Raw genomic sequence first — 10,454 nt, 5'->3', positions numbered from 1 at the left:
ACGCAGCAGGCAGGATGGTGTCGGGAGTAGAGTTCCCCCCTTCCGGGGCAAACTGACGGGAGAGTGCATCCGGCTTGGTGTTCTTGTGACCTGGCCGATAGGTGATGGTGAAATTGAAGCGGGCGAAGAACAAAGCCCAACGGGCCTGGCGAGAATTGAGGCATCTCGCCGTGTGGATATACTCCAGATTTCGGTGTTCGGTCCAAACGATGACGGGGACCACCGATCCCTCCAGCCAGTGCCTCCACTCCTCCAAGGCGAACTTGACAGCCAACAGCTCTCGGTTGCCCACGTCGTAGTTTCTCTCAGCAGGGGAAAGTCTACGGGAGAAGAAAGCACAAGGATGGAGCTTAGAGTCGGAAACTGACCGCTGAGACAGTACGGCTCCGACTCCGGTGTCGGAGGCGTCCACCTCGACGACAAACTGCCGTGTCTCGTCTGGGTGGACCAGGATTGGAGCCGAGGTGAACCGCTCCTTGAGAGCAGAAAAAGCCCTGTCGGCCTCTGGGGTCCATGAAAACAACACCTTGGAGGAGGTGAGTCGCGTCAGCGGTTCTGCTGTAGTCCCGGATGAACCGTCTGTAGAAGTTAGCGAACCCCAGAAACTGCTGGAGGTTGACACAAAAACAAAACATAAGCACATGGCCTTCAAACAACAACACTGACAGGGTGAAAAACAGAGGAGCACACACTAGGTCAGACCGAGATCCTAACAGGCGCAACATAGAAATGCTGTGTAAATGTTTAATCATCATAATAATGTAACACTGACGGACACCATTCTGCTGCAATTTAAGTACTTTTACTTTTGTTACTTTGAGTGCATTTTGCTGCTAATACTTCTATATCTAAGTAATCTTAGATTGGAATTTTTATACATATTTTTACTTTAACCAACTAAAGTAAAGGATTTGTGTACTTCTTCCACAGTAAGTTTATGTACTGTACTTAATAGCAATTCTAGGTACTTCTATTTGAGTCATTCAATTTGATACTTTAATGCCACTCCATTTCAGAGAGATATGTTGTACTTTTTTACTTGCCTACATTTATTTGACAGAAAACTACAAGAGATTACTTTGCCCAGCACTATATGATATAGAAGACTAAATAGGCGTCACTAGCAGCTACAATCCTGCTTATGTTCATCTATTAGCGTAGGCCTAATACATATCTTCAGTACATTTAGCTGTGATCCTTTTACTTGTAATGCAGGGATTTTACTGATAAAGGAGCATTGTGGTATCACTACTTTTACTCGTGTATGAATTCTTGTTCCACCAGCAGCTTCAGGACAGGGAGTTGTGGTAACGACTTAGAATAAAAGAAAAGGAGATGTAGGCGTGACAGAGACAGAGAGACAGAAACTCAACCAGCAGGTTTTGCCGTTGACATTCTTCCCATTCTAGCTGAGCAACAATTTTCTTTTGACAATGATTCATTTGCTTGTACGGGACAACCTGTGCCCACATACACCTCTGATGCAGTTTCAGCCAGATCCACCCTCCCCTCCCTCCTCTCTGTCATTCCTGTCATCCCTTAAAGAACTATTCTAAATATTCATTCACCGAATCAGTCTGACGTGTTTTCATTGAACAGACAGGTGGATTTACGTTGATGTTGATGGCTACACAGTGAAAAAACATGTTGCTCTGTAGTTTCAGTCTGACCAGAGGTGTTTACCAAAGCTCAGGTTTCAGACCAAGCACTCCCAAAAGTGCAGGGGGGGGGGGGGCGAATCAGCTGTTCTCCGCTGCTGGAAACTGGCTGGTGCAACAGTTTGTTTTGAGGTGTAATCTGAAAAGCTTGTCAGTACTGTAACTGGCTTAGACTAAAGTTACCCTGAGGGGAGATAAGCAGGCCTGTAATATCCCTGCAAGGACTGCTACGGATGTGGAACTCAATACAGTGTGAACCTTTTTTTTTAAATGACATTCTCTTTCCACATTGTATGACTGTTGTGCACATTGATTTAGCACCAATTACTTCACTTATGTGGCATCCTGGATTCTCGCTATGTTTTCCACTAGCTTTTGTGTTGACCGATCAGTGGAGCTCTAAAAATCTACTAAACAGAAAACAATTAGTCAAAATGATAGAGGGAATAAGCCAAAACACATTTTTAGGGGTGATCAGTGCTGGGAAATAACCAAGTAGGCTACATTTAAAGTAGAACATTTTCATTTAAATCAATGTCTGTTTGGTCACTATCGGTAACAACATGGTGATAGAGCCCACTGATGTAAGCCTTTGCATTTTGCAGTATTATGAGCCGGGTGTTTGTGGCAACACTGCTGGGAAAGGCGACACTGTTTGGATCTCTGGGAAGTGAGATCCACAAACACAGGCATCAAATATCATGATATTTTGACCAGATACCGATGCTGTACGGTTGACCACTGGTGGTTTCACGTGATACACAATGAGATTGTTTGACATATAATCATCAGAGATGTGGACATAATGAGTGAGTGAGTGGTTAAAGGCAAATAATAGAACAGCTAGACAGTCTGGTAAGTTCAGATGATGACATCATGTTATTGTCATGCAGCCTTTAAAAGCAGGAAAAGACTCATGCCATATACTCATACTCATGCCATAAATATGTCAAACTCTAGTCTCATATCACGATAACTTTAACGACAGTTTTCAGGTGTACATTTGTCGTTTTCTTCTTTCCTACCGCACTAATAATCTCATCGTGACTCCTCAGATTTATCCTCAGACCGTTTGGGTTGGGAACCACTGGACTAAACTACCTGATCACAACCAGCTCCACCTGAACCAGCTACGCCAGTAAACATTGATCATATTCAATAATACCAGTTATGTCACTTATCTGCAGATGGACTACTTTTACTTTTGAAACTTTAAGAATATTTTGCGGACAATACTTTTACGAGTTATACTTGTACCGGAGTACATCAACATATATTCAAGGAATTTCAGGAATACTTCTTCCACCGCTGGTGACACACTGACAGTCAGCCTGTGAATGAAATCGAGGCTTCAACGCTCTGACCACTTGTTGCCTCTGTTTTTCTCTAGCTGTGAGTCAAAAGTGGCTTCCTCATTGGTCCAACCCCGACTTGTCCCGCCTCCGAGGAAATCGCCATCTGATTGGCGGAGCGGTGGGCCGGAGCGGTGGGCCGATGGCCTTGATAATGAATATTCATGTCACTGGTCCTGCTCGGTCGGGGTCTCACCCATGGCTTGTCATCGGAACAGAATGTGGGCTGTGGTGATGTAACTCTCGGTTTCTTTCCCCGGAAGACAACTCATCGCACATAATCACGGCACAGCAATGTTTGTTCGCGATGTTGATAAGTCAGTGGATAGCTGTTGTAGATTTATTTTGGATCTGCACTCTATGGAGTTGGATTAAATACCTTGCTGTCATTTTGAAGCCACTCCTCTTCAAAAAGAATGTGCCTAACCCCTGCGCGCTTCCGGGTGCTACTTCAGTTCATTTGGGTCCGGTTTGAACTGTAGAACTTGATAAACAGGTCGTGGTACCGCCTTTAAATGAAGAACAGCCAGACTTTATAAATACGCACCGTTTCCTCCTGCAAACTAGAAACCACGACAAGCGCTCCGAAACTCATCAGGGGCTGAAACTAAAGTCTCCTGATTTACAGAACAGCCAATCCGCGCTGCAGCATTACTGACAGGCAGACGCTCCTCTATCAACCGATCAACCCGGAATTAAAGCGGCGCACTCACAGAGGAGAAACAAACAAGACAAGAAACTCTGATCGCCTTCCTTTTTGCTCCAAAAGAAGCAACAACAAAACTCTCGTCAACATGATGATGCAGCTGCCAGAATCCTACACCCAGAAGAACTCCCTCTTCTGCGCCATGAACCGCTTCATCGGCGCGGTCAACAACATGGACCAGACCGTGATGCTGCCCACTATGCTGCGGGACGTCCCGCTGGAGGAGGACAGTGAGATGAGCTCCATGAAGTCGGACGAGGACGAGGGGGACATGTACAGCTACTACCAGCTGCTCAAGTCCATCCGCTGTGACATCGAGTGGGGGGTGCGGTGCGCGGCAGCCGACGAGAGGCGCAAGGAGAGCATGACGACCAGCCGCAAGAACTCGTCCATGTCCACCGCCTCCACCGCGTCCACCGCGTCCACCGCGTCGATGTCGTCCGAGGAGGAGGACGAGGAGGAGGACGAGGATTTGCAGAAGCAGTTCCAGTACCACCTGACCGGGCTGCAAGGGGTGCTGTCAAAGCTCACGCTGCAGGCCAACTTTCTCACCAAGCGCTACAAGCAGGAGGTCGGGATCGGGGGATGGGGCCAGTAGCGCGCAGAAACTGACAGCGCACCGTTTTTTGTGTTGGACTTCTCTTAATGGGCCTTTTATTTTTTATTTTTTTTACTGCTGCTGTTACTACTGCTGATGAAATTCGTGGACAAACATTTGAATGGCAGATCAAAGAAAGGGGGCAGTTTATATCTCTTTATGTGGTATTATTGACTGCGGATGTGTCGATCCCGGGGGAATGCGTTTTGTGCACTTGACGCCCAACTCCTGTTTTGCACTACGTTTTGTACGCATCGCGTATTCCCCGTAACGCACAGATGAAACATATTTAAAACCTGTTATTTAATGTATTATTTATTACTTCACGCTGTATAGTTTGAGAGCCGAAAGCCGGAGAAGGAGAGGACCGCATGAACCCGCAGGGCCTGTCTGAACCGCCCCCACCTCTCTGAGGGGAGGGGGGGGGGGGGATACTGATGAAAGATTCTGCTTCCTGTTTGTGTCGCCGATGATGTCAGTGTGTTCAGACGGACGTGGCCCGTGTGTGTGTGATCGGTGCCCCCTTCGAGCCGGACGTGTCTGTGTCTTTAAATTTAGCTTTATGGAGGGAGGCAGATGCTCACTGCCTGTGATCTCCTAATGCCCTACATGGCCAATGAACCAGAATGGTGCCTCTGCATTAAGAATAATGAGAGGTTTCCAACAAGATGCTTTTGTTGTCATTGTCATTTACTTGCTATTGTTTGGACGTGTCCATCTGTCGAAAAGAACAAAGGCGTATGCACCTTCTGCACTGATTCTTTTTCTAAAAAAATAAACTTTTCTATGAACTTACTTCATTTGTCCTGCTGGTTTTTCATGAATGCAGTTTGGCTACATATTGAGCTTTATACATCACAGAACAAAACCTGAATGTGGAATGTGGTATTCACTGTACATATCCTCCATTGGGCAGCGTTAATACAGGAAATGCCTGACATATCACAGGTAGAAGCAATGTCAAAGAGGAACGTTCATCTTGTGTGGCATAAAACATCTACAAAGCATAAAAATATAGTTGAAAACGAAATAGTTTTCCTTCAGGATCAAATGTGTTTTACTATTAAATTCAGAAATGTCAAAAGACAAAGTTATACAGTACAAACTAACAACATGTTAGATCCACACAGAGACTGCATCTCTTCTTTAGTGTCTTCAGTTCTCTGCCCTCAGCTTAGAAAAACAGCTGTTTTCTAACAGTGGGAATTATTTAGCCCATGATTTCCAGGCATTTAAACACCAAAGAGGCCTCAGCTGTTGGAGATCATGTCCAACCACTGCACCAACTACAGCCCTGTTGACTAAGAACAATGTGACATGGAAGTATTATTGGCATCTGTCGTAACAAACCTCAAAACAATTCAGAAAAATCTAAATCTGTTCGCAAAACCACAATTTGCATTCTAAAAATACAGTTCCTCCTCGAAGGTGGATTCAAAATACCTGCAGGTTGAGGAATGTTGCCTGTCAGCTTCAAGTGGCAACACCTTGAAACTTCTCAACTCCCAAAGTCAACAACCTGTGGAGGAGCGGCTGTTTGTTCAATAACCTGACATGTATGAGGCCATCTTGAATACTTGCAAAAGCCATGTTTTGCTTTAATTTCTCTCAATGTGTTTGTGTTAAATGATATTTCGCAGAATACACCGTAGCTGTGTTATAGAATGAAACAGTAATAATGTGAACGGTACATCCAGTTAATAGTCTATGGATGGCAGTTATAAGTATGCACTCAGTAAGGACTGCTTTTTATTTTCAAATTCATATTTATTTTGAATGAAGATAGGTGTGTGCATGTTAGCATGCATGTGTTGTTTATGTTATATAGCTTGTCAGTTGAAAAAAAAAGAAATTACAGGTCTCCCTCATTGTCGTTTGAGTAACTGTCAGTGAAAGCATCAAATGGGGAAATGGGTGCAGCTGGAGTTTCAGAGTCATAACAGTGATACACACCCACATTTCACTTTCACTCTCTCTCTCTCACACACACATATTGTGAAATCCCCCCACATAATAAGGAGAGCACATGCAAATATGTCTGATTGAGAATGTTAATTTGCCTCCATTCAGTGGAAAGAGAACTGCAGAGGAAACAGAAAGTCACTTTAATAGAGCTCAATGTGCAGTGGACACACAACACTACAGGGAATAGTATACTGTAGTGTATCGCTTTATAAAGCTATACTGAAAATACCAATATTTGGGATACAATTTCTTGAAAAGATTTCTGAACACAGCTTCGTTTTCAAATATAGGATCCAATCTGTGAACATTTTTTCAGAATTATTTCATGACTTAAAATAACCAAGAAAAATTGAGAAAAATAACTTCATTCATTTAAATACGGTCTAGTCTGTCTCTTTTCAGAGACAATATTACAGACTCTGTAAATCCAGACAAAGTCTTATGAAGGCAGCAACACTCCCTAAACATCTTTAAGAAACACACCTTGAAAATTATTTTTGTTCCCTGATTCAGTGTTTACAGGAAATGCAGCCACAGCTGACGTAACAAATGCTGCATCTGACTGCATGAGGTCGCTGGTTTTTAAAAACATCCACTGAGATAACCTTATCATTGACCTTGAGGTGAATGCCAGAGGCTATCGCCACTACCCATATCTCAACAGTGCTGGTGAGCTACCAAGAACGACACAGAACTTCCTCCTGAGGCCATTTGTTTGTGTTTTATGATAATGAGAGCTGAATTAAGTTGCAGGAATTTTTGCAGTTTTTGACCGACGGAGTAAAAAAGACAATATCTCCCATGTAGTGGAGTAGAAGTATAAAGCAGCAAAAACTGCAACTACTTAAGCAAAGTACCTAAAAAAAACAAGTAAATGTATTTAGTTTCACTACTGAATGATGGTAAAATCCCCCTAAAAAATCCACATAAAACACCCTACAAATAGCCTCTGGGAGGGGATTTCCCAACAATTTATAGTTGTTTATTTTTGTTGAAGTAAAGTACAACACATATGCAGTGAGATTTAAAATGAATACAAACGTTTTAAAGCAGAGTTTAAACATACAAGTCCAAGTTTTGACTAACATCTGGCCCCTTCGACGACCTAACTCAGAACGGTCCTTTTTGTCCCTTTGAGCGCACGGTAGAAACAGGAAGTACAAGAGAAAGCTACAGCAAAACAAAAACAAATTGATGCTAAACCATCTAAATTACACGTTGTCTCAAAATGGACAGTCAAAACCCAAAGTCAACGAGTAACGAATCACGCTGCGTATTTGTTAATACAGATTCAGACGACTATCAATGCGTAAGTAGCTAACGGTAAACTCAGTATTCGCTTTTTTTAAGCTAACGCGAATTAGCTAGTTTGCTACATAACGTGGCACAGTTAGCTTGTTAAGGGTTTGGGCATGAATGTTGTATTAGAACTGATTGATTCATTGATTAACTATTCAGTACGTTGATGTATGGATGCCTGACGCCTGCATGGTTCTCAATACTAAACTCGAACGGTACAACTGAGCTGCCAGTCATTTAACATGCTAACTAACTGCATTAATTGGCCTGTTGAATATTAGCGTTGTAGCGCAACTAATTAAAACATCCTCCACAACTAGCTTAACTGGCTCACTTGCGAATGGAGCGCAAACATTACTCTGTTGTGTCTGACAAGCTAACTAAAGCTAACCTGCCTGAGCATTTCCAGCGTTGAGTCTTTTAACGTAAGCTGTTAACTTTGCTCAACGAAAAAGCGTTTATCAACGTTGTTTTACGGTCACGCGTCAGACATGCAGGCGGAACGAGTCTGTTGTGGATCATATGAACAGACAAGCAGAGTTTCTTATCTTGAGACGATAACGCGAGCCTGTTGCGTCAGTTCGCTGAACGTGAAGGAGAGAAGTACAACAATAATAGCACAATAACATCAGTGGTAGAAAGTCACGAAATACACGAATTCGTGTTCTTTACTGAATTGCTTGTACTTTACTTGAGTCTTTACATTTTACTGTGTGCTATTTTATACCTTTGCTTCAGGAAATGTACTTTTTTACTCTACTACGTTTAGCTGACTGAATAGTTTTAGTTAAATAAACCTACTAACTGCTTTGCAGATCAAGATTTTACAAACTAAATCCGCAATCATAAAATCTATTGTTGTAGATTAAACTTCCCAGCAGCATGTAAAGCAGTTAATATTTTCCCAGCCTTGTTCAACATTCAAGTATTGCCAACATCAACAATAATGATCCAGTTACATCATAATTTAACATATGGACAGGGACCATTGAGTACTTTTACTTTCGGTGCTTTAAGTATTTTGTTCTGATAATACTGCTTTACTTCTCCACCTAAGTAACATTTTGGAAGCAGGACTTGTATTATAGTGTGCCTCTTACTAAAGTTAAGGATCTTAATACTTCTACTTCGTCTAATTCAGTGACCCGGATATTAATACTAACTATTATATGTATGTTATATTATATATATCTCCAAGCACTGATGACGTCTAGCTAAGTTTGAATGCACATATTGTAAGTTGCGTTCGACCAAAACATCAGCCATATGAATATAATGTAGTGGTTTATAATGCTGTCTTTGATAGCATTTCACTGTGAGTTGTTCCTGTAGCACTGGAACAATGTACGTCATACTGCAGTCCAATAAAACATAGACTGGAAAACTTGAAACAACACCTCTCTGGCAAGGTATCAAGCACAAACAATTGCACATAACGACCTTCACAAACGTGCCTGCAAATTACATTCCATTGAATTCACACGTGGTTGTGGCATTGAGTACACACCCTAAGGATTTGTATAGGAGATGCCAATAAACCTGTCTTCAGAAAAAAAACACCCAGCTTGGATAAGTTGTAACTTGTCGCTCAACCAAGGCTGGCATACGGCCAGATTCGTTCAAGAAACAGTCTCTGTCTCTGGTGCGTTCGTGCTAATGTGAGAAGGTGAAACTTTCTCATGTCAGCAGCTCATGTCACTCTCTTGGCCTAACTAAGAATGCTGCACTAATGCTGTCTTGCGTTGAGTCCAAATCTCTCCTCTGACGACAAGCAATGGCTCATAATTGCAAGCGATGGATCACAGTGTCCCACACACTGACTTTCTAACCCAGATACAGACGGTTTGAGTTTGGTATGCTTCAAAAGAGAACAAACCTAGTATTCATTCCCCATAATTCTCCCATCCTATTCACGATTCATGTGTTCGTGCAGTCAGTTTTGTTCCTTGCATAATCCTCTTTTGTCAGTTGAGCAACAGAATTTTAGTAATGATTCAGGGCCTAATTGTTGCTGCGATAGCAAAGTATAACATGCTCATAAATCTGTACTGTCCTAGATTCATACTCTATAGGCTTACTTGTGCTTTTTGGGAATTAATCCCGATAAATCAAACAGAAAAATAATCTGCAAAAATTTGATCATCGACTTATCATTGAAGTAATTTTTCGAGCAAAAGCAAACATTTCCTTGACTTGTTTTTCTTCTTTTGTTTGTCTTTGTGATCATTTTTAGGGTTTGTCGGTCAAACAAACAAATGATTTTATGACTTCACACAATGGCAGGTGATTAATCATGATGATTAATAGTTCAATCAAATATTTGACAGATTAATCATGAGTAAATCATCGTTGGTTGCAGCCTGAATTACTTTACTTATTGGAAGTGAGCTGACAGATCTTTGTTCTTCAGGTTTATTGCGACTTTTTTTCCGGTATGAAGTAGGGATGAAAATCCGAGGTAACTCACGCTAATGTGTTTGTGCATGCAAACCCTCACACAGATGTTTGTGTGACTTGCATATTATAAGGAGGGAAATCCAGGTCCCAATAATAGCATCATGAACTTTTCAAAAAGCAAGATCACTCGTGCACTATTTATAAAACAATTTGTAGGAAAAGGCAGTCTTTTAACACTCCTACAGTTCCGTACTGGGAGCCATCGTTGGAACGTAATTAAAACAGTAATAAAACGGTAAAAGACTTCAAAGAAAAAAAAATCTCTCTTTTTCTGTCTAGTGTATCCAGAGATCTCACGTTACTGCTAAAACAAGGTATTAAACAACTTGAAACCCACTTCCATACATGAAGTAGAAGCAGTCTCGTAGATATCCACGTTTTCTGTACATGTGTTTGTTGTGACGCCTCCAAGGAGACAC

At 42.0% G+C, this 10,454-nt stretch overlaps 2 protein-coding genes across 2 annotated transcripts in view; both read left to right on the top strand.

The window, feature by feature from the left end:
- Positions 1-3,565: 3,565 nt before the first annotated feature.
- On the top strand, positions 3,566-5,109 carry LOC306783450 (mid1-interacting protein 1-B-like). The gene has a single exon (XM_079277100.1). The coding sequence runs from the start codon at positions 3,805-3,807 to the stop codon at positions 4,312-4,314; it is 510 nt and encodes a 169-aa protein (XP_079133226.1). The 5' UTR covers positions 3,566-3,804; the 3' UTR covers positions 4,315-5,109.
- A 2,338-nt stretch (positions 5,110-7,447) lies between these two features.
- The window catches only part of LOC306783899 (cyclic AMP receptor-like protein A), a 51,014-nt gene continuing 48,007 nt past the window's right edge, over positions 7,448-10,454 (top strand). The window contains exon 1 of the mRNA XM_079277739.1: positions 7,448-7,588. Within this exon, the coding sequence (XP_079133865.1) occupies positions 7,508-7,588 (81 nt within the window). The 5' untranslated portion in view covers positions 7,448-7,507. The remainder of the gene's footprint in view (positions 7,589-10,454) is intronic.

Source organism: Melanostigma gelatinosum (assembly GCF_949748355.1).
Source record: "Melanostigma gelatinosum genome assembly, chromosome: 10".
Lineage (NCBI taxonomy): Eukaryota > Metazoa > Chordata > Actinopteri > Perciformes > Zoarcidae > Melanostigma > Melanostigma gelatinosum.
The sequence above is the reverse complement of the archived record's forward strand: the minus strand, read 5'-3'. Positions and strand labels throughout refer to the sequence as shown.

What these genes read in the sequence shown, in the direction of transcription:
- LOC306783450 (XM_079277100.1), top strand. Translation starts at nt 3,805, where the DNA reads ATGATGATGCAGCTGCCAGAATCCTACACCCAGAAGAACTCCCTCTTC.